Source organism: Manacus candei, unplaced genomic scaffold (assembly GCF_025592945.1).
Source record: "Manacus candei isolate 608988 ecotype Guabito, Panama unplaced genomic scaffold, ASM2559294v1 h1tg000019l, whole genome shotgun sequence".
Lineage (NCBI taxonomy): Eukaryota > Metazoa > Chordata > Aves > Passeriformes > Pipridae > Manacus > Manacus candei.
This window is the reverse complement of record NW_026138067.1, coordinates 3,007,871-3,030,549: the sequence shown is the minus strand read 5'-3', so window position 1 is coordinate 3,030,549 and position 22,679 is coordinate 3,007,871. Positions and strand designations below refer to the sequence as shown.

The following is a 22,679-nucleotide window of genomic DNA, read 5'->3' as shown; positions in this document are numbered from 1 at the left end:
TGGGAGTAAGTCTCTGGCAGACCAAAGACTAATCCCAAGACTACTTCTTTCTGAAGGGGCAAATATTAAGAAAAGACTTTGCATCAGAGGGTGATTCCCAAAACTTTACTCATGGTCCCACAAAGCCCAGCACCAGCATATTCTCACGGTCTTAATTTACTTTATTCTTTCATTTAAACTTCTTCCCTACAAAGGTTTGCCCTTCATTACTGGAAACAAACTGCAACCAAACCTCAGCAAGGTATTTTTGTGGGTTCTTTTTCTGTGGCTAAGACACCCATAGGAGTTTTTGTTTAAAATAAAAAAATAAAATGGTATTATTAGAAGAGAGGTAAAAATAGAGCTCAGAGAGGACTCTTATAGCCTGCTCCTCAAACACACTTCTCCTGTGCAGCACATCAAGGCTATTTCAAGTAGCACCTCCCATTTTTCACTCCTGAGTATCTCAAAGTGTGTCAGCTCAAGTAGTCAAAGAAAGAAATGGTTACTTAAGGGTAAGTGTAAATACCTTGGAAGAGGTGGGAGGGAGACAGGGTTGGGTTAACAGATTGCTCACCACACACAGTATGAAGAGTCGTACATCCACACAGCAGCTGCTGAGCCACAGATAATCCTCTCCCCCTATGCCAGGCTCAGCACCTGCAGTGGGTGTACAAGCACTTCAGGAAGAAACTGCTTCCCTCCCTGCTCTGTGGGCCTTGAAAATGGTCGTTAGGTCAAGCATACATTTGCACTCTTGGGGTAGCAACACTCAACATTTTCCCCGGTATCTATGGAGAGAGATTAGCACTCCAATACTTCATTAACTGAGAGTGCTAAGTATTCCACCAACTTGTGGAAAGAGTAAAAACACTTAGGTTAATGTATTTGGTGAGGCTCTGTGGAATGGTTTGGGATATTTTGTTTCAGCACAGCATAAGGAAAGCAGCTGTCACCTTCATGATAGTGCCCTCGGTAACCTGATACTTCAACTAGTCCCAACTTCAGCCAGCTCCCCCTCCATTTGAGGGAGCATAGTTACTGATCACTTAAACAGACAAATGGTGATTTGCACAAAATAAGTTTTGAAGTGAGGCTGTAGGTCAGAGGAGGAGCAACTTGCACCCACTATTCCCATTCTTCCCCAGTCAGAGAGGAGAACACAAAGGTTTCCAAGAAAAACCGAAGAACAGAAAGGCCAAGCTACAAAGTTTGGCACCACACATTCACTTTCAAAAAGCAAAGGGGATGAGGGATGCAGTGCTCAAATCATCCATGTCTGCTTAAATGCTTGGTTTGTGTGCTCCAGTGCTGTCAAACAGGCACAGCTGATGAGTCAAAGATGGAGTTAGCATCCCTGATACAGCAACTCTTTTCCACCCCAGATCAGTCATCTCCAGGTTTTTCCTTGAATTAAGGTCTGGCCAAGACATGTCAGCAGTCCAGCATTCCCTTCCTGCCAACAGCTCTGCCAATACTTTGGTCACTCACAACTCTTCCCCATCCCCTCTTTTTCACTGCCGTGAGCTGAGTGAGCAGAAGGATTCCTGAGGGTAGGCAAAGACCCAGAGCTGGCCCAGTTTTTAATCTACCTTTTCTTCTGCTCTTGGATCTTGTACTTGCAACTTGAGACTGAAGAGCAGTGCCAATGCTAACAGTTACCTGGCTTGCCTGATAGCACGAAAGCAGCAGGAGGGAAAGAAAAAAAATCAGTCTAATGAGGTTGCAAGCACAAGAGATTGAAAAGAAAGAAAGCAAATAAATAACTTAAGGTATAAATTACTATTAAGTGCACTATAGTTACCATGTACAGTGCAGTATTGCTCAGAAATACCACTAACACAAGTCGAAAAAACCCACACTGAACAAAAAGCAACCTTTCTCACCAGGAAACTGGTAGTCTTATACCACCACTATGGTGATAATGGCATGAGAAATTGTACAAGTGACAAGTCAGAATTCAAAAGCTCTCCGTTCATGTTATTTTGTTTTTATCTTCCAATAAAAACAGTCTACACCTACACAGACAATAACACAGAGCACTACCCATCCCTGCAGTATGCTCCATTCTGCCACTGTTGAAAAAATGGGCTTTTTTTTCCCCATTTTATTTGAAGACAAAAGTCCATTAAGACATAATGTCATTACATCTGCTTTTAGTTATCCAAAGGAAAAATCAAAGTACTTATGCTGTATGCTCGAAATGATAAATTTACCTAGCTCTGTCGACAATGTTTTGTAATGTAATGATTTATTTACAAGCTGCTTTACATTTTAGAGGTGTTCACTGAAATTGAAGTTCAGCGTAATATGAAGCTTTTACTCACAGACACAGAGCCAGCACTGAACTTCAGACTTTGTAATTAATCACAGAAAGATTCAGCAAATTAAAAAAAAAGTCTTAAGGAAAGCTAATTGACAACTGCAAAATGCAGGAGAAAGATCCGTCTCTGCTTAATTGAACGTCCTTTCTGTTAAGCTGCATGCTATATTTACCACCTGGCCTGCAAGGGCTGCTTTTATTCAAAAGCTCTGCCGTACAATATACGCACGCGTAGGCGATGAAGACTTTATCACTGAAACCTTCTGCAAGAAATTAGGGGAATGAGGAAAGGCTCACACACTTCCGCAGCAAAATTAGGTCAGGACGCCTTTGAACGGCTCCATTTGAAGGCTGTGCCAGACTTCTGATCAAATACTTTTTAGTGCGTTAGACCCAACGGCTTAAGAGATGAACTTCTATACTGCTGATAATTATTACTGGTACTATGCACTGCTGCTTCCCTCTCCACCTGTGGATAATTATAAATAGCCTAGATTTTCCAGTCCCTGACATATGCCACTCTGTTAATAGCGCTTCCAAAACCTATCCTTTATAACCATGGGTCACACATTTCAAATATGACAACCACATAACTCCATGCAGATCAGGAAATCATGACTTGCCCCACACATACTCTTAACTAAATGCTGCCTGAATATACAGGTATGGCTAAGTGACTTTAGCATCCTAGTAATAAATGATGTGAAGCTGTAAAGTGCCAAGTTTGTGATTCAAATGCAAACCTGCCTCTGCCCTTGGTGCCTACATACAGCCCTGAACTGTGCAACCAGGGAGCATCACTGTCAATGGCTCTGTCACCTCCTGATGAGGCTGATGCTCTCCTCCATGTCAGCTCCTGTTCTTGATGGACTTCAGGGCCATCCCCAAATAATGCATAGTCCAGGAGCCAAGCTGGGAGGCCAAAGGACAAAGAATTGTCCCCAGATATATAAAGCAGTAAGTTATACACCTTTTCCCCACTCAGCTTTACTGCCCTGAGGAATGGGCAACAGAGCCCACCAATCCCAGTCATGTTTGTGTAAATTTTCATTAATAAATCAAACCGTAAATAAACTACAACAATGCCCAAACCCCAAAACTACTTCATTGAGGCATTCAGAATTTTAAGTCTTTAAAAATTCAGACTTTTACTGAGTTTTTTTAAGCTTTTGAAATTCACAGCTGAATTCACTTCAGCAAGCTTGGCCCTTGGGAGAGTTGTTAAGATACACAGAAACATCCTACTCCAGTTTCCTACTGCTCCTTGTTTTGCTCTCCTGTTAGGTGACACTACTAATTGTGCAGCTGCTACAGTTAGCTGCCAGAGAATGCTCTAAGGAGGTTTTCCAATTAGATTAGCTGAATTAAATAACGAGAGAGAGAGAGAAAGAGATTAGCTTTTTCTGTGCATCTCTAGGAAGCCATGGAGAAATCCCCAAAAATACTCCTGCTAATCCTCCCTTAGGACCCCTTTATCTCTGGTCACAAATACAGAAATGCCATGTGAACTACTCTACTATGTGGGAACTGTGCCAGTTCTGACTGTACAGCCACAAGCTTCATGACAAGGGATCCTACCTACTTTTTTTAAGACTGACAGTGTCTGCCAGAAGCTTTCTCCTCAGTCTTCCTCAGGTTCCTCAAGTCAAATACCTTTACCTACATAAACCAGTGAAGGCAAGATCCTCAGATATTATGTGAAACAGCAAGAAGTAACACAGCAAAGAAGCATCACAGAGACTCCTACCTGTATATTATAGAACCACCACACTTTTTTTCCCCAAAGTAAGGTTGTTGGGTCTTTTTGTCGTAACCCAAAGCTGTCTAATTCTTTCAGTGCAAATAGAGAAAGTCAGAGGAAAAAAAAACAAAAAAACACCCCAAAATAAAATGACTGGCACATGACATCAGTAGAATTACAAAATATTCACATGCCCAGAAGACTTCTTTAACCCACAGACAAGATTCATGGTTCTCAAAAAAAGTATCAGGAAATCTTCATCACTATTAAGCTTATCTGGCTCTTGCTACAGGACAATTTATGCCACCAGGTAGAAGACCAGTTCCAAGTGTCCACCAGAAGGCACCTACATCGAGATACCAAGTCACCAGCTTTTGTTAAAGTAGGAGAGATACCGTCAAGAAAACAGCATTACTGCAAGCACAGAACCCAAACCAGCCAAGGGCAGAATAAGCTTTTCAGGTTGTGAACAGGAACAAAAGGAAAGAAAGATAATTTCCCTTTTCTAATGCCCTACAGTTGCAAAACAGACAAGAAGTTGCATTTTCATCACAGCAATACTGTCAAGAGTGCTGTCTCAAACCATTTTAGACCTTTTAGACCCAATGTTTCTTTGTTACCAGGAGCTCAGAAGTTCCCTCCATCCGGGAGCCCCAGAATGGCAGCACCTCTGTCTCTCCACCCCAGAAGAAAGTCTGTCTGTTACTGAGCCTGAGCCTCACCAAAGGCAAAGAATCCCCCTTACAGACACAGCTCTTCAACAGGACATGGCTGCTTGGGCTAAATAGCACCAGAGAGAAAAGCATTTGCAACAGGTAACGTGACCGGAGACAACCAGTAATACTCACCTTTAAGGCCCTGTCTCCTCCAGCACCTGCACACTGTAAGGAGTTAAGTCTGTTTTTAACAGGTGGCCATGGTATCTACTTTCCTCACCCTCAAACCCTGCACAGTCAGGCCATCGAGTGAAAATGAAGTATCCAAACATTATCCAAACATGTTCATGATTTTTCATTATTTGAGGTTGTTAAATTATAGATTTTTTTATAGTCAGTTATCAGACTTGCCATTCTGAATCGATGGTCTGACCACTTTCAGACTCTTTTCAGTACCAACCGTGTAGTCCAAGACTCAGCAATTCAGTCCATCACACAACAACCAGTAAAATATGAATTGGATACTGCCCCCACTTTAGGAGAAACCCTCAAGGCCATTCACCAGGTGAAAATCAGCAAGGCAGCTGGGATTGATGGAATCCCACCTGAAGTCTGGAAACATGGGGGCCTTGCACTCCATGCCAAATTTCACGAGTTTGTGGTGTGCTGTTAGGAACTAGGCAAACTACCATCAGACCTTTGTGATGCAGTCATCATCACTTTGTATAAGAAGAAAGGAATTAAATCAGATTGCTCAAATTACTGTGGTATTACTCTGCTCTCCATTGCTGGCAAAATCCTGGCAAGAACTTGAACAGACTAATACCCACTATAGCAGAAGGAATTCTACCTGAAAGTCAGTGTGGTTTCAGAGCCAACAGGAGTACCACAGACATGGTGTTTGTTCTCAGACAACTGCAAGAGAAGCATAGGGAACAGAACAAAGGTCTCTATGTAACCTTTATTGATCTCACCAAGGCTTTTGATACTGTGAGCAGAAAGGGTCTGTGGCAGATTTTGGAACGTTTAGGTTGTCCCCCCAGGTTCCTTAAAATGATCATCTCACTTCATGAGGATCAGCATGGCCAAGTCAGATATGGCAATGCACTTTCTGAGTCCTTTCAAATAACCAATGGTGTGAAACAAGGCTGTTCTCTCGCTCCAACCCTATTCACAGTCTTTTTCAGTATGATGCTCCAAAGGGCCACGGCAGACCTCAAGGATCAAGATGGTATCTACATTTGATATTGTACTGATGGAAGCCTATTCAATCTAAGGTGACTGAAGGCCCACACCAAGACCTTAAACCATCTTATCCGGGAGCTGCTCTATGCTGATGACGCCGCCCTTGTCGCCCACACAGAAGCAGCTCTGCAGCGTTTAACATCCTGCTTTGCAGAGGCTGCTGAGCTCTTTGGGCTGGAAGTCAGTTTAAAGAAGACTGAAGTTCTCTATCAACCTGCACCTTGGGAAGTCTTCCATCATCCCCATATCACCATTGGCCAATCAGAGCTCAAATCAGTCCAACAGTTTAATTACCTAGGTAGCCTCATCTCCTTGGACGGTAAGATTGACGGAGAGATAGACAATAGATTAGCAAAAGCATATAGTGCTTTTGGAAAACTCCATAAAAGAGTTTGGCGTAATAAACACTTGAAGAAAAGTACAAAGATCAGCGTTTACAGAGCCATAGTGCTGTCTATGGTTCCGAATCATGGGTCATCTACCGCCACCACCTGCATATCCTAGAATGCTTCCGTCAACGCTGCCTCCGTACAATCCTAAACATCCACTGGTCAGATTATGTGACCAATACATCTGTTCTAGAACAAGCAGCAGTCACAAGTATTGAGGCCATGTTACTGAGAACACAGCTGCGCTGGGCAGGACACGTCTCAAGGATGAAGGACCACCGCCTCCCTAAGATCTTGCTTTATGGTGAACTTGCCACCTGCTGCCGCAAGAGAGGAGCCCCGAAGAAAAGATACAAGGACTCCCTGAAACAACATCTCAGCCTTGGCCACACTGATCAACATAACTGGTCTACTCTGGCCTCCAGTCGGGAGGCCTGGAGACACACCATCTATAACGCTGCTGCTTCCTTTGAGAACGCACGCAGGATCACTCTCGAGGAGAAAAGACAATGCAGAAAGAACCGTGTCTTGCAGAATACACCATCTAAGGAGTTTTTCTGCTGTGCCTTTTGGCCAATCGGACATGTCTATCTCGTATTGGCCTCATTAGCCACCAGCGTGCTTGTAACAAATGTGGATAGAGCCTTCCTACATCTTCGTTTATAAACCCTAGCCATGAAATCAGACTTGCCTCTTCTTCCAATGCCCTCATGCCATTCCTCCCCTCTGCACACCAACAGATGTTCTATGCTGCTCTGCAGGAAGAACCACAGCTCCTACCAGAAGAGCAAAAACCATTGCATGGTTTGCCACAGGTCTTCATCACCCACCTCCTGCTCACTGCCAAACCCTCTGAAAATTTCTGGAGACTTCTGTCATGTTTTCATGCACCAGAAAGACTTGTCCACTAAAGCATTTTGGTCAAGAGGAAAACGCAAATTCAATTGCAATACGGACAGACAATTTCAGTTGAGCCAGGGGTCCATTTGGGTCACAACAGCTCTGGTGAGACCTCCCAGCCTGGTCAGGTCAGGTCCAGATCTATGCTAACCACTATTCCCAGTTTTTCTCTTTAGAACAAAATTTTTCCAACTCACATTCTGCAACAATGACCATGCCTGTCCCCTAACAGGGCCTTGGGGGCAGAGGAAAGGCTGCACTGGAGTATCCAACCAAAAGCACCTGTTGGAGCTATAGAGGATCAAATCTTACTTACAGAGGAAAATTTATGCAACTGTTGTATTAAATTACAAGTAAAGAAACAAGACAAAAACAATTTTCAAAGAGCACCTTCTGTTTAACGCTTTTTTCCTGGTAAGTACGGTCAGAGAAGATGCTCCTTCCACACTAATTCAGGCCAAGAAAATTCTGAGAGCAATTTTGTTCTGTTTATTTAACTAGGAGTCCTGCTCATATTCTGTGGGGCAGTTCTTTTCCTGACACTTGAAAGACATGCTGCCTTTTGTAAAAGACACACACATGACAGTATAAAAAATTTAAATATATGTAAAATAGAGCTCTAAGTAGAATAAAGTTCTATATAAAACACATAAACACACAGAGTTTCAAAGACTTTCCCAGCTAGAACTACAACAGCTGGAGAGAGGTCAGTGCTGAGTGCTCTGTGGAAGATAGTCTCTGTGAACACATAATTTCAAACGTACCCCAAGAAGTTTGTGACATTTTAGAGGTTACAATCAAAAAGATCGGACTTCATGGATGAGAAATAATCAAAGACTGCACGACTGGAAAATTATAAACAGCCTCACCAAAGACAAAAATTTAGACTATATGCATGGCAATGACACTTCAGTAACTTTTCCTATCTATCTCTAGGACTAGCCATTTTTCTTGTTCTGTCATGGAAAAGAAAATTTTTGAGTCACACACGCTACAGATGCTGAAGTCACCAATTATTCTAAAGCTTTAATCTTCTAACATCATATGCTGCCACAGCAGTTCTTGGAACTTACACCTTCTCACAATAAGACTTACACAAACCCATAACTAACACAACCAGATTTCACACAGCATGTTCATGGATGCTTCTTCTACTTGCTGGACAAATGCTTTCCTCTACCATGTTTGCACTGCCACTAGTGGTATGTATCAAGTGCCTCTGAGCAACCAATTGGGAGCAGATGCAATCCCATGACCAGGACAGGACCTGAATGTTCTGCAATCCCCCTTCCACAAAAAAACTCAGAATCTTGCTTCTCAGCAACATTATCTTATGCACATCCTTGCTGCAGGAATTATGCATTATTATTATTATTTATAGAGCTAAGCCATACCTATTTTTATTTATACAATGTGACAAATTTATGTTCAATGGAAGCTCAACTTTTAGATGTCCCAATGATGGTGTTTCCTTTACTTTGAACTACCTTCACCTTTCTGCTTTGCTTCCCTTACAGGTTTTTATTTTAAATAGTAAGTACACCATCAGTATCACACCTACGTGCCTGCATTTTGAACCTGGAACTGCACAATGCTTGAAAGGGATTTGAATGGAAAGGCTTTGTGGAAGCTTTCATCTGGTAATCAGGTTAAGTGACACTGGGATCTCCACATCCAGAGTGAGCATGGATAAACAACTCAGCAAAGGAAGAATCTCTCTGCAGCCTGCAAGATATGCCATGTATTCAAACCCATTATTAGCCTTCCCCTGCAGGCCCCAGTTCAAAAAGCAAACAGGACTCAGCTCTGAAAGGCAAAAGATATCAAATGCATGCAGTTGGGCTGTCTCCTCCAGGTGCTGTGTCCAGCCAGATGTTCCAGCAGGTACTGCAGAGTCATCACAGGTGGAATTAATGCAGCTCAGCCCAGAGAAAGAGGAAAGCTTGCTTCTACTTGTATTATTAATGGAAGGACAGAAGACATACCAGAGAGGATCCTGGGGAAGGTAGGAGAGAGGGAAGACCTAGTTAGGTTATTCATTCCTGTGGCAGCAAGTATGATACATTTTTTGTTCTCTCTTGAAACATCCTTAGTCTTGAGGCTACACTGGTCACGCACCCAACTGCTCCCTGAGTACTTCACCTCCCAGGCTATATTACTTTAGCACCACTGTTTCCTACAGCTCTGTGAAGTCAGTCCTCTCGGTCCAGAGAGATAGTCACACTTACGAAATACACTTCAAAAAATAGGGATGGGCCACTTCACAGTGATCTAAAAGGTGACAAGTGACCTCCATTAGTGTGGAAGCACCTCTAGAGAAAATTATGCTTTATTATGGTTAATCAAACAGGAACAAAACATGTCTGACAACATCATATTTAAATACAGGCAATACATTCTGGTTGTTAATCACAATGCTGGCTTCTGAACATTTTGATTCCATTCCTGCACATACTACAGGCTGTTTGACCTTCTGCAAGTCCCTTTGTCTCCTTACCATTAATAAAAGTACAACATATTTGTCTTCATGCTCACAACTGAAACACAGCCAAAGAGGTTTTTATTTGAACTTTCTCAAATCAATTCACCTTGGGAACAAAACAGTTCAGCTTAGAAGGGAGATTTCTGAAGAAGCTGTTTATATATAAACTAAAAATAGTGTTTTCACATGGACCATCCAGCTCAGGCCCTAGCTAAGCACAGTTTACACGACACTACGCTCCAATAGCCTATCTACAGACAAGGTCAACTTCTGCAGATTCATAACTGCTCTATTAGTCATTATTTCACTTTATATGAAACTCCTACTTGAGACATCGACAAAAATAATTTGTTCAGCACAAGTGCACTTGTTGTAAGTGGTTGTTAAATGCTATGTTTTCTCCTACTGCAATCAGTTTTCCAATACTTTTGAGGATTACATGTATTTTGTATTTCTGCCTAAATATCTAGTATGCTTTTGAAAGCATCCCCCAGGGCTGAGCTAATCAAGAAAACAACATACATACTGAGAACTGTCATTATTACAGGGTCAAACACTAATGCAGTCTTTACTCGAGAGATTGCAAATTACACTTCAATGTGAGCAGGAGAAATCTTGTTCCCAAATCACTGAATAGTGTCACGTAACCTATGAATAAATTACTAGTGCTGAAAAGATTATAGATAGCAGTTTATTAGTGTCTTGTAAGCATGAACCAAAGAAAACCAAACAACGAGGTGTTCACAGAACACCCTCCAGTAATTCTCTCATGCTTGCTACAACATAAAGTGCAAAACAACTTGAATGTGGACCAAATCACTTGGTCACAGCTTCTGCATCCTCTCTCAAATGCATCAGCACAGAGGACATCTTTATGACTTACAGTCAAGTAGAGTCTTATATGGGGCCTCGAATAAGCTTGCCAATCTCAAACACATTTCTGTTAAAAATCATAGTCAGTCAAATCTATTCAGAAGACAAAAGAGCACTTTTCCGTAACTAGACAAGAGCTCTTTGTTCAGCTGCTGGGCCTTACTAAAGCCTGCAATTCTTTGCCATAAGCAAAACATTTAAACTGCTCAATAGGAAAAGTCAATTTGGTGAGAAAATGTAATTAATAAATGCCATCCATATGCTTCTGCTTGACATTCTGTAAAGACAACTGGCCACGAGGAGCAGGGCAAATGGAGAGATCAAACAATCAGCTGCTCTGCAGGGAGGACCGAGCTCTTCTACAAGCTCAGGACTCCCTGCCAAAACACCACATTCCCCAGGGAGAATGCAAGGTAGTTCTCCACCATCCTCCCTGCAGGCATTAGATCATGGCTGTGTGTTTGACATGGGACTTCTCATAACTTGCACCTCTACTAGTCAAGAAATTAGGTCTTCGTTGTCATCCTGAGATTATACTTAACTTAGGACCGTAGAGACTTAGATCCACCAAACCTCTAAGCAAATCCAAGACTTACGGCTCATTCTCCAAAGTCCGCCATCTTTATCCCATTAGGTGCACCAAGTGTCTCAAACCTACCACAGAGGTGTTATCTGCCCAAGAATCACAATCCCAGTACTCAACTTCAAACCCTAAAATATTTGTCCTGACTTGTTACTGAAGAGGATGCTCTCATCTACTTCCTTGATAAGGATCTAGGAAAAAATGCAGAGAAAACAACTCTGCACTTTAGGCCAGAATACAAAGTCAGTTCCAATGCAGACCTCAGGGCTAAGATATCAAAAAGAGGAACTTCTTCAGTGTTTGATCTTGGGTCAAGAATAATTTTTAAAAGATAGATTTCCCTCTCAGGTTAGCTTATTTCCAGAAAGTGGCTCCTGAGAACATCCATCTAAGGGGCACCTGTAATACCTGAGACTGGTGGCAAACCCCAGAGCTCCACAGAATTTTCAGTGCATGGCAGTGCAGGCAGTTGTTGGATGGGAGAACCCAGATGTTCGGCCAGAGCAAAAGAAGCAGCCATGGCAGATGCTGCTGGTTGATTCCAGGTGCTGCCAAGCCACAAAAAAGGAATGGACAAGTATTTATTAATGCTACAATAAAAGAAAAAGCTTACGTGAATTGAGGAAGGGTGGAAATAAATCAAGACAGAAAAGGTTTCCTCCTTTCTTTGGAACTTATTTAACAATGCAAATTTAACACACTTAGGAGAGACACACGCAGCATATAAATATAAAATGCCACCTATCTCTTTTTCTCCTCTAATTACCATCTCCAAAGTCTAACTCCCTTTTTCAAAAAAAACCCCAACATTCCTCCCCTCCAACACGCTATCAATTCTCCAAATTCCAAAACCAAAGCAACCATTGGAAACAAATGCAGGAAGATTACAGCATCACGTTCTAAAATACTAAATACTTCTGAAAAATATTAACTTGGATCATCCTTCAATAACTGTTATTTATACCAACAACTCAGTGCTCAGATGCTTACAGAAGAAACAGAAAGACCACTTTGTTTCACTGAAAGCCCAAAAATCAACCCCACACTCATGCAATGCTAATGTGAAGCAGTCTGCAGACCCCAGAAGCCTCCCAAGGAGAGATGTGATTAACCTTCTGTGAGGAGAGCAGCACCATAATGCTGTAGTATGCAGCACAACCTGCTAGCCAGCAAAGTTTCTCAACGTGCAGTTGGGCATGCAGAGAGGATCAGACTGTCACACAAGCTCTGGAAAACCATTTGTCCCACTGCTGCAAACTAGAACAAAACAGAAAGGTTTATCAGCCTCTTCCGAATGGGAGCTGACAACTACAGCTGGATACTTGGCAGTGCCCTCTAGTGCTATTAAAATCAGAAAAAGCTGACTCCCAACATATCAGGACTGGACCCAACCTTTTAAAAGGCACACCAGGCCTCTCATTCACAGTTTTCCTTTTCTTTCCAGTTTCATGTCACCATCTTTTCCTCTCCTATAAGCAAGCAAAGAAACTTTCAAGGTAGCTAAAAAGCACATTTTTTGCCATCCAGCCAACTGTGGGTGAATCTCCCACATCCTTTCAGGCCCACTGGGTTACGAGACCACACTCTAATCTGATGTGCCACCACACACTGCACTGATGGCAGCAAAGCACTCCACAAGCCCTGGTTGAAATCCACCAGCTTTGATGTGGGCAACACTTGCCACCATGCGCAGGCTGGCACAAACAGGTCAGACTTCCTCTCACCCTCTTCATCACAGCCATGTCCTCAAAGGGCTGCTCCCCCGGGGAGCTGGCATGGTGCAGCAGAGCACATCTGCGGTGCGACAGCCCATGTCAGGGCACACAAAGCATGCACCCAGTACGGGTAAACCGCTCCCTGGTTCAGCGGCAGGTCGCACTTCCAGCACATTTTTAACACGGCTCTGACATTTACTTGGCCCACCCCAATAAAAATGTTTGTTGGTTACACGGAACAAACACAGGGAACTCCCTGCTTTAGGAAACAAAATCTGCTGCTTTCCTCTCCTCCACTCAAAAAACTCACAGATAATTTATTTCATCAGAAATGAGAGAGATTTTTACCGTAAGGCTTTGTGTAGATAATAATAGAAAATAATAGAATCAAATAAAGGAGAAGAAATTTAGAGCCAAATCCACTTGACAGTGCTCTGGTGAGCTAGTTGGGTTTTTTTTAAGCATCCATATAAAATTCCTCTTATGACCAGGACAGCCTTCTGCAGAAAGGACAGATTTAGCATCTGTTTTTCCCAAAGACTGGTCTACAAAATCCTACCTTAAGGGACCATGAAGCTGCTGCCAGGCACGGTTAAAGGAAAAAGAAGAGGGGTGAAAAAAAAGGAAAAAGACCAACCTCCTTTTACTTTTCTAGTCAGTCCTTCCACAACCTTCTGGCAGCAGCAAGGGCGCTGCAGCAGAGCCAGGCAGGCTCCCGCTGCCTTGCTCTCCCCACTGTCCCCCGAACCGCGCTGACCCAGTATGCCCCAACAACCCGCCTCACTCTGCTGCAGTGTGTTCATCCTAAGGCAAAAACCCATCAAACTTAATACTTTACTAATTACTGTGGCAGTTTAATAGCTACTCCACCATCACAGAACTTTGTAATAACAGCATTTCTATAAAATTAAAGTATATTGTACCTCATTAGCCAAGGGTGTTTCTGCAGTGCAGTTATACTTAGCGGAAACAGTAGTCGATGTTCTACCCAACCCTTTTTAATTAGTCCCTAAGAAAAGTGTTTTACAATTGTATCCTTAGAAATCCCTAATGATGAGCCAGATTTCACAAGGGCTGTGACTTGGCTAATTTATACAATAGCTAGAGAACTTCAAAAGTTAACCCAGGCTAGTGACATTATTTAGTTCAGTGAAGCGGCTCATTTTAATTGGATTAAATTGTCATGGTTTTTTAATTTCATATTGAAACCGCAATTTATCATTTCCTAATATTTGCCCAAACACTGCAACAGTGTCATTTGCATGCTCCCTTCCCTCAAGACAGTCTCAGATCCACAGATGGAAGGAAAAGATCAAAACTCTCTGGCCGGCCCTCGCCAGCTCCGTACCGCGAAACGGTGGGAGCGTTCGCCGGAGCGAGGCTTTCCCAGAGGTACAAATCCCGGCAACCGAGCTAATTGCATTAAGCAGAGGGCCCGGTTAGCGAATACACTTGTGGCGCGGAAAAAGTGTAAATAGCGGCATTATGCCGAGAAGCTCGCGGCAATCCCGTGGGGAAGGGCCGGCCGGGACAGCGCCGGGCTCGGGCTCTGCGGAGCCGGGCCCTGGGCTGGCCGGGGGCTGGCCGGGAGATGCGCAGCGCTGCGCACCCGCACGCAGAGAGGCGCAGCAGCGCGGCGTATCCGAGGGTTTTTGGGAGTCCTGAGCCGCGCAGCCAAGGGGAGTTACTGCCTTTTTTTTCTCTTTTTTAGCAACCGGCCAGGGAGGGTGGATTTTGCAGAGGAAAGGCTCCCGCCTCACCTCCCGTGAAACCAGGAGGAGGCGACGTTGTCTTCGGGCGGCTGCTGGGACACGGGGCGGCCCGGCGGCTCCCGGCGCTGGTCCGGGACGGCTACAAAGCCCCGCTCCGGGACCCAACCCAACGCCGCCGCCCCTTGGGCGCCCCACGGCCACCGGGCAGCTCCCCCCGCCTCCAGAGAGGAGGGAAAGACGCACCGCGGGGGCTCCGGGGCCGGCAGGCGGCTGGGTCGTCGCAGCAAACTTCGGCTGAGGTTCGCTGGAGCGCGGCTCTGGCAGGGTGCTCCGCCTGCCTTCGTGGGATTTTTTTTTTTTTTTTTTTTTGGGGGGGGAGCGTCTCTTTTCTTTTTGTCTTGGGCGGGAGAAATGGTGCCTGCTGCTTGCAGAGCGCTCGGCGATCAACAGATGCCCCGCCGAGCCAGCCCAGCGCCCCGGCAGGCGGCGATGCCACGGGGCAGGGCCGGGACTGCGCGCCCCGCACTGGGCTGACGAAGCCGAGGCGGCCGCCCCCGTCCCGTCCCATCGCGTCCCGTCCCGCGGGGCTGCCGCCGCCCCCCTCCCCTCCGCCCCGGCACTCACCGGCTGCCCGGAGGCGCAGGCCACGAAGCTGACGGTGAGCGCCAGCCACACGCCCCGCATTATTCCCGCGGAGCCGGCGCGGCGGCCGCCGGGGGCCGGGCACAAAGGAGAAACCGGGCGGCGCTCGGCAGCGCCCGAGGGGCGCGGGGCAGGGCCGCCGGCGCCCCGGGTCCGGTTCGCCGCGCTCCTTCCGCTGGTCCCCGCGCTCCGCTGCCGCGGGCCCGGTGCTGCGCGGCGCTGGGGCGCCCGGGCTGCAGGCTGCGCGCTGCCGGCTCCGCCGCCCTCCCTCCGCCCCGAGTGCGCGGCGGCGGCGCCGCGGCTCCCAGTTAAACCCCGCAGAAATTCCTGCAGGATTACAACACAGATTGGCAGCTCCCCCAGCCAGTGGAAGGAGGCGGCGCGCCGCTGCCGCCGGCTCTCGCCCCTCGCAAATTCAACCAACTTGCCCCCCTCCCTCCTCCTCCTCCGACCCGGTCTTCCCTCTCTCGTCCTCCCCCCCAGTGGAAAACATGAGCAGCGCCGCGGGCCGACGGAGCGAGGGCTGGCCCGGTATGAAAGCGGAGACGTGGAAAGGCTCCCCCTTCGAAAGGAGAATCGGGCCGCGGCCGCGTTTTTTTCAACGCTGTGCCTTCGGAGTCCGCACCGCTGCTCCGCGCCACCCTCCCCAGTTAACCTGGGTGGCAGCTTCAAGTGTCGGAAAAAAGTAAAACGGAGGGGTTGAAAATCACGGGAAGGAAGGCTATTCCAAAATGCCAGCCCATTGTGGATTCCCATTTGTCTTTTTGCCTCAGACTTTTCTCCCTAACACGAAGACTAGAAAGTTTTAGGGGTGAGGGGTGGTGAGTAAGAGAGGGCTGTGATTTTTACCTAGTTACATGGATCCAGGAGTTATGTCTTCAAAATAAATAGTGCAGGAATTGACAGCAGCAAGAATGTGTGCTCCAGAAGCCAAAACAAGAAGTCTTGCTACGACTAGTCCATGGTATTTCTCAGCTGGGGAAAATGGTGGTATTGAAGACCTTAGGAACCTCAGCCCGATCCATTTGCCTGTGCCAGAGTGTTTCCACCGCTGAACGTGTGCATATATTACATCAGTTGTTGGACATGGGAAAGGAGCAATAACCAGGAAAGCAAAATACATCAGTCTCACTTGCAAGCTGCCACTGGTGATTTAAGTCAGATGGTCGCAAGCAGTGTTTTATAGCCCGAATCAAATGGCCACAAGAACTGTAATGTTCTCTTTTGTTTTAGCAAAACATATCCCTCTCAGAGAACCCCAGCCTGGAAGGGGGCAAGAAGAGCCCAAGGAGATTCCCTGAGCAGATGTTTTTCCATGCCCTTCACTTTGCTTGCCTCATGCTCTGTGGAATACTTCGGCGAACGAGTGGTGTTGAGATCCCAGTTACCTCCAGTTCCTGCTCTGGTTGCCTTCTTATCAAAACAGGAACGCTAATAAAATGAAGTTAATTTGGCACAAGCAATCTCTCACTCCACTCATCACTTTCCCAGCCTCTCCCAGGCAACCACTTCCCTGGCGATCCCTGTGCAGTGTGGGCGCAGCGGCTGACTCAGTGCTGGGAAGTGGCAGGACCCTTGTGCCCAGAGGGGTAGCTGGCCATGCCTGGAGTACTCTCACTGTGTGTGACCCCCAGGAACATGATACCTCTCAACAGTTACTACACTTGCTATTTCTAGATCCACCTTCCGGACATGCCGTGTCATTGATTTTTAGGCTGCATTCCCCACTGAAATCCTACCAGATTTTCAGTCATCTGCTCCTTGTTGGTGTCACACACTGAGATTGTTTATGTGTTTCTTATATTAAACAGATTGTTTCATATAATATTTCTCCTTCAAAGTATGTTGCAAATACTTAAGACCTAATTCTGTGTATCTTCTTCCTTTGTAGGCAGCAGGATTGCAATCCAACAAAGCAATAATTTCATCACTGTTTGATGTGGGTGAGTGAAGTGAAGTGAAGCAAAGGGAGGAAAACTCTGTTTGGGCAAAATCTGTAGGACCTCACGTAGGCATGGGGTCTTACAGGCAGCCCTGTCTGCAGGGAAAGGGGTTGTCAGACATCAAGGGGCAGGGGATTTACTACAGAAGGGTATTTTGTAGCATTCAGACCTTACAGTCATGTCTTTAATGTATCAATGAAGCTCAGCTTTACTCTTGTGTTACAATTCATGATTATCAGGGTTTTATGTATGTGTTAGAATCTATCAAAAATCAAAATATCCTCTGCAACCAGCAAAGGGAAGGCCTTCCTCAGGCAAAGACAGCAGCAACTAATGGGCTCCTCATGGACCTGCAGTGTCCAGATGGGTAGTGCCCTTAAAGGATTAGGGGCTAAGACCTGCAAAATCTCCAAATGCCTACACACATCCTTAAACCTCTGTGGGGACAATTCCTGATGCCAAGCACAAAGGTAAACACACACGTTAATACTAGAAGCAGAACTAAAGGCCAGAAGCCAGATGGATGATTTGGAAAGATAGAGTAAAGAATAGAAAAGAAATAAGCCTTGCAGAAATAACAAAATATTGTCATGAAGCCCACTTGCTCTCTCCCCACACTCTTGAGTCCTCTGTCTGAGAGCACCCTACAGCAGTAAGAGCATTTCCACATATGGTCCCATGGAGAGCAGCTGTGCTACCTTATCACAGCCAGGTGTTTCATCACCTCCTCTTCTTGTCAGCCTGATTTTATAGGTACAGAGGTAAGTGGAAAGCCCAGCACAAAGCTGAAGCCAAATGTTTTTAACCCAAATGAATTATGTAATAAGAACTGCAATGAGAAAGTAACCAGAGCCAGATGATGAGACAGAAGTGCCAAGAGAAAGCTACAGGCCTGGGCATTTCTTAAGCAGACTGTCAGGCAGTCGTCACCACACTGCCTTTGAGCCACCCTGAGTCCCCCCAGCCCTCCAGTGGTCACAGGCCACCTGATCTCAACATTGACATTGAGTCAAACCAGGCTGGAGTGGAATTGAGGTGGGATTAAGGTGCAAACTTCACCAAAGGCCATTTTTTTCCAAAATGTGTTATATGCTGGAAGGATACAAGAGGGCCTCACATGTAGCTTGTGCAATGTGGTTATCAACTACAGAAAAGACCCAGATGTCCACCAAATTTTAAAATTCCGTTTTGTGTCTCTCCAAAGGGGAAATAAGCCTTCTGGATTTATAGTCTATGTTCCCATCTCTGGCTCATTTGCACTGTACAGTCAAAGCACTGAACGACTTCACACAAACACAAACATTTCTAAGGCTAGGAGGAGCACAGAGAGGGCTTTGCAGGACCCTTCTAGTGGGATGTACCATGGAGTGACTGGAAGTTTAGAGAAGAGTCACAGTTAGAAAGAGATGGGAGCTGTGCAAAAAACAAGCATGGAGATCTTGGGGAAAAGTTTTCCAGCCTATGGCTACCAAGATACCATTAAGGGTATGTGTGCATCACAAGTTTCAGAGTGCTTCCCAAGTATTCATTTCTGCGTGGCCAAGTCCTCCGGGTGACTTGTACAACCAGCAGGGCTAAGGAAAGAGATCTACATCGGGAGAAGAATTCCTAATCATGCCATTTCTCCATTAAGATTTGTTCAGTAATAGAGGTTGAGATTGAGAGTGCCTGGCCCAAAGCACAACCCTGAGCCTCAAATTGCAGTCAAGCAGGTGCAAGGTGGTGTTGGCTAGAGCTCGTTTGTTTGGTTTCATGTTTGTGAATTACTGTTGGCTGTATTTGTGTCCAGGATGGGATAGCCTCGGCATCACATTTAAAGGTCATAAGAGGTGGCAAATTTTTCCCTTATTCAAGGAGGGACAGAACTTGTGAAAAGGGAAAAAGCAGCTGACATTAGATCTGTTTGAACCCACACTGGCAATTATCTAAAAAAACTTGCCAAAATATGTTGGTAGGACAGTTCAGAAAGATTTATTACCACATTCCCAAACTCCCAAATTTTATGCTTCTAATTTAAGAACAATAGAACTGCTCATCTCTTCTATAAAAATGTCTCACAAAATATATGTAAGTGCAGTTGTGTTCATTTCTGTATTAGAATCTGAATTGAGGGATGTGGTAGAATGGAACTGGTACTCACGGGACTGTTGAATCACAGGAGAGGTGGCAGAAATTTTTGGTAACATGTCACTGAATGGTTTTTTTCTGCATCAGTTCTTAACAGTGTAATTACATGAACATGCATCCTTCAACAGGCTCTTGTTCCAAGGGTAGCTCTTCCAAGCATCTCCAAAATACCCTAGGACATCTTTGCTTCTCTTTGATCCTATGGTCTCTTTTGCTATGCAGCTTCTGAATCACAGACTAATGCAGGTTATTTATTTTTTGTTCCGTCTATATTTTTATTTTGGTTAGATATGAAATACAAAATATGTCTGCACAGAACTGGGCATCCCTGATAGCTGAAACAACAGCCAGCAGGAGCTAAGGGCATCGCTGAGCAACCAGTTCTTGTTGTGTCTGCTGTGGCACTGCTGGGGTTGCACAGCTGGACTGTATGGGGGTTATGTGGTGGTTTATAATACTGGGCTTTATATAAATGCAGCAGAAGGTCTGAGCTTGGCCTGCAACAACTGACAACAGAAAGGTGCAGCTGACAAAACTTTTTTTTTTGTTCATTTTTTGTGGAAAAGTATAGTGGTAGGAAGACCTAATAAAGAAGAAAATAAAAGGCTGACATTGTGGGCAGAGCACAAGCAACAGCCTCCTACAAGATGATGGGTTGGGTGAAGTAGCCCAGGAGTACCCTGCCAATGGAGCTGGTTTGTGTTTGTCACTGTGCAACAAAAGGAGTGAGTATTGATGAAAAGAGACAGAGATATGCACCTAGGCTGGGGGCTTTGCTCCAGTGAGGAGATGCAGAGGGGGATGTGCAGATGGAGCAGGGAGCGAGGAGTTCTGGAGTCATCTCATGCTCACTGAGAATGATGTCAGCCAGCTTTCCAGAAGAGTTACTTTCACAAAGTCCCAACCCCTGCCTAGAGAGGAACATCTGAACTAGCTATTAATCTAGATTCAAAGATGGCCTTCACACCTGGCAGTAAAGTCTGTCTTTGACAGCACTCCTAGAGTAGGGCTCAGCCCCTGGTATTCAGCAACTTGCTGAATCTTTTAAATGTAAAATATGTACCCCGAGTGTCTTGCTGATTTAAGGATCTCTTTTCCAGGGGAGATGCCTACCAAGCACCATAAGTAAAGTCAAAGACACAATACTGACAGATAGGTATACCAAAAAATTATGAAACTTGGCCAAAGAAACGCTATTTCCCAGAGACTATTTGTCTCTGAATGTTAACTGCTGTAGGAAACTCAGTGGCACTTCATGCTGGCCTCCTGAACAGCGTAAAATTTACCCGTGTTATTCTAGCAAAGGCTATTACCCTTTTTATTTTTTTAATTAGGACAAAATGTACCTTTAAAATAGAAAAGATAATTCTTTCTCTCTGAAAATTTCATTTAGAGCCATGGCTCAATATTTCCCTGACACATTTGCATACCTGAAAGTGTCTAATATGTGATGATCTCTGCAAATGAAATGCACAGTTGATTTAGTTTATTATCCCAAAAGATGATATTGTGGTTAAGTTTTGTATGCAGTACATCAGGAGAAAAATACAGAAGGGTTGAATTGAAAGAGATTTTAATTCTGCCAGGTATACTGCTGGAGTTAATGAAAGTCAGTTAGACATACATTTGGCTGCTGTTGCTAACTGAATAATACAAGTAATAACAGAGGCATCTATTCAATTCCTGATGAACATGAGTAATTTCCATTATCTTAAAATGTGTGGGAGTTATGAATTATAGGTGCAGTGATTGCCCAACACTTTGTCATTATTATATCTTGTTGTCATTTGCTTATACATTTGCCAAAGTTTAATGCATGAAGCTGAAATTTCCTATGCTGGGCATCAACCTCCAGCTGACTTTACTTGTTTAATTTGATTTCTGTTTTGCAAGTTTTATCAAGAATGGTGCATATGTTTCGAAGAACGAGGTTAGGAGAAAGTATGTTATTTTGTCTATGTAAGTCAAATTCTTTTAAATATTTCTCTGAGAAGACGTTTTACCTCTATGCATGGAAGGAAAGTGCAAAAATTTGTCAAAAGGAGTCAACCAAACACTAGAAATTTGTTTTTCAACACATTTGGGAAATTATTCCCAACTTTGGACCATGTCTAAGCATTGCTGTCTTTGCAGTTTGTACATGCTCAGTAGAGACTTGTTAAATTCTGACATCTAGAAATCCCATTTGGCCAGGCATGCTCCAGCTCAGAGCCACAGAAATCTCTCTGTGCTTGGTCTCCAAATAAAAGGGCTGACTGTAGAGTTCCTCTTGTAACTTGTGAGATGAGGTCTGCTGTGTGTGCTTGTGCAGTAAGAGGGAAGAGAGGGGAATTTGATTTACTCATGGAGGAATAAAGAGAGGGTCAGCAGCTGTGAGAGCTGGAGACTGAGGAAGAAGATGGGGGCATATGGAGAAGGACCAGCACAGTGGGAGAAGGACAGGTGCAGGGGTGGAGAAAAACACTGGCACAGAGGGACGAATGCCAGGACATCAGACCCTTGGTAGGTGATACCCATGGGAGCAGCAAGGGAGGAAAGCAGGGCCACACAGTGTCTGTGCTGGAAGGGAGGAGAAGGGGAAGAATATGGTCCTGCTGAAAACAAGATGATAACTATCCATCATTGAACAACTTCATTCTTCTCCAGACCTCAAAATTATACTGCCAGACGTAAGGCACATGTTCCTTTGCTGTCAGCAAATAGAGAAGGGAAGATGTCTGTTGGCCCCAATGCTCTGCATTGGCTGATCAGTATAAATAATAGGCTTTGTTGGGAGAGATAACGTCAGTAAGATCCATGCAGTGTTTTGTTGCAGAAGTTGAAAACCGTGGAGACAATGACACAGACGACTATAATTAAAGATGGTATCATAAGGCTTTAGCTGCAAGGACAACCTGAATTCTGATGTTTCTCAACTCCAAGCACTTTGTTTTGTAGCTTAAATGTTTTTATAGCAAAGGTTTTCTTAATGTTGATCTTAAAATATAATGCCCAACATGTCCCACTCAACTAATTTCCATTGTCTGATCCTGGAAATCTGTACCCATATGAATAATGCTTGCACACGTGAAAATCAATGCAATTAATTGACACCACTTATAACCTCCTAACTTACGGGAGTAAACAGATCTTGAAGTACTTGCCCATATAATTCACTGAACATGCTAAAGTTAGTCCAGATTTGTGTATAATCAATGAAAGTATTTTAAAACAGTATCTGCTACCTCTTGCCTGCTCATACTTTATTGTTCAGATATAAATATATTTTAAATAAACATATATTTGAATAGCAAGTAAGCATCTGTCTATGTCAAGCGTTATCACAGCTATCTAGGGGTATTGCATTTCTGTTTCTCTCTCTATTGGTGT

General features: G+C 44.5%; 1 protein-coding gene across 1 annotated transcript in view; it reads right to left on the bottom strand.

The window, feature by feature from the left end:
• SDC2 (syndecan 2) overlaps positions 1 to 15,502 on the bottom strand; it is a 59,237-nt gene extending 43,735 nt beyond the window's left edge. The window contains exon 1 of the mRNA XM_051785315.1: positions 15,223 to 15,502. Within this exon, the coding sequence (XP_051641275.1) occupies positions 15,223 to 15,282 (60 nt within the window). The 5' untranslated portion in view covers positions 15,283 to 15,502. The remainder of the gene's footprint in view (positions 1 to 15,222) is intronic.
• Between the last annotated feature and the right edge of the window lie 7,177 nt (positions 15,503 to 22,679).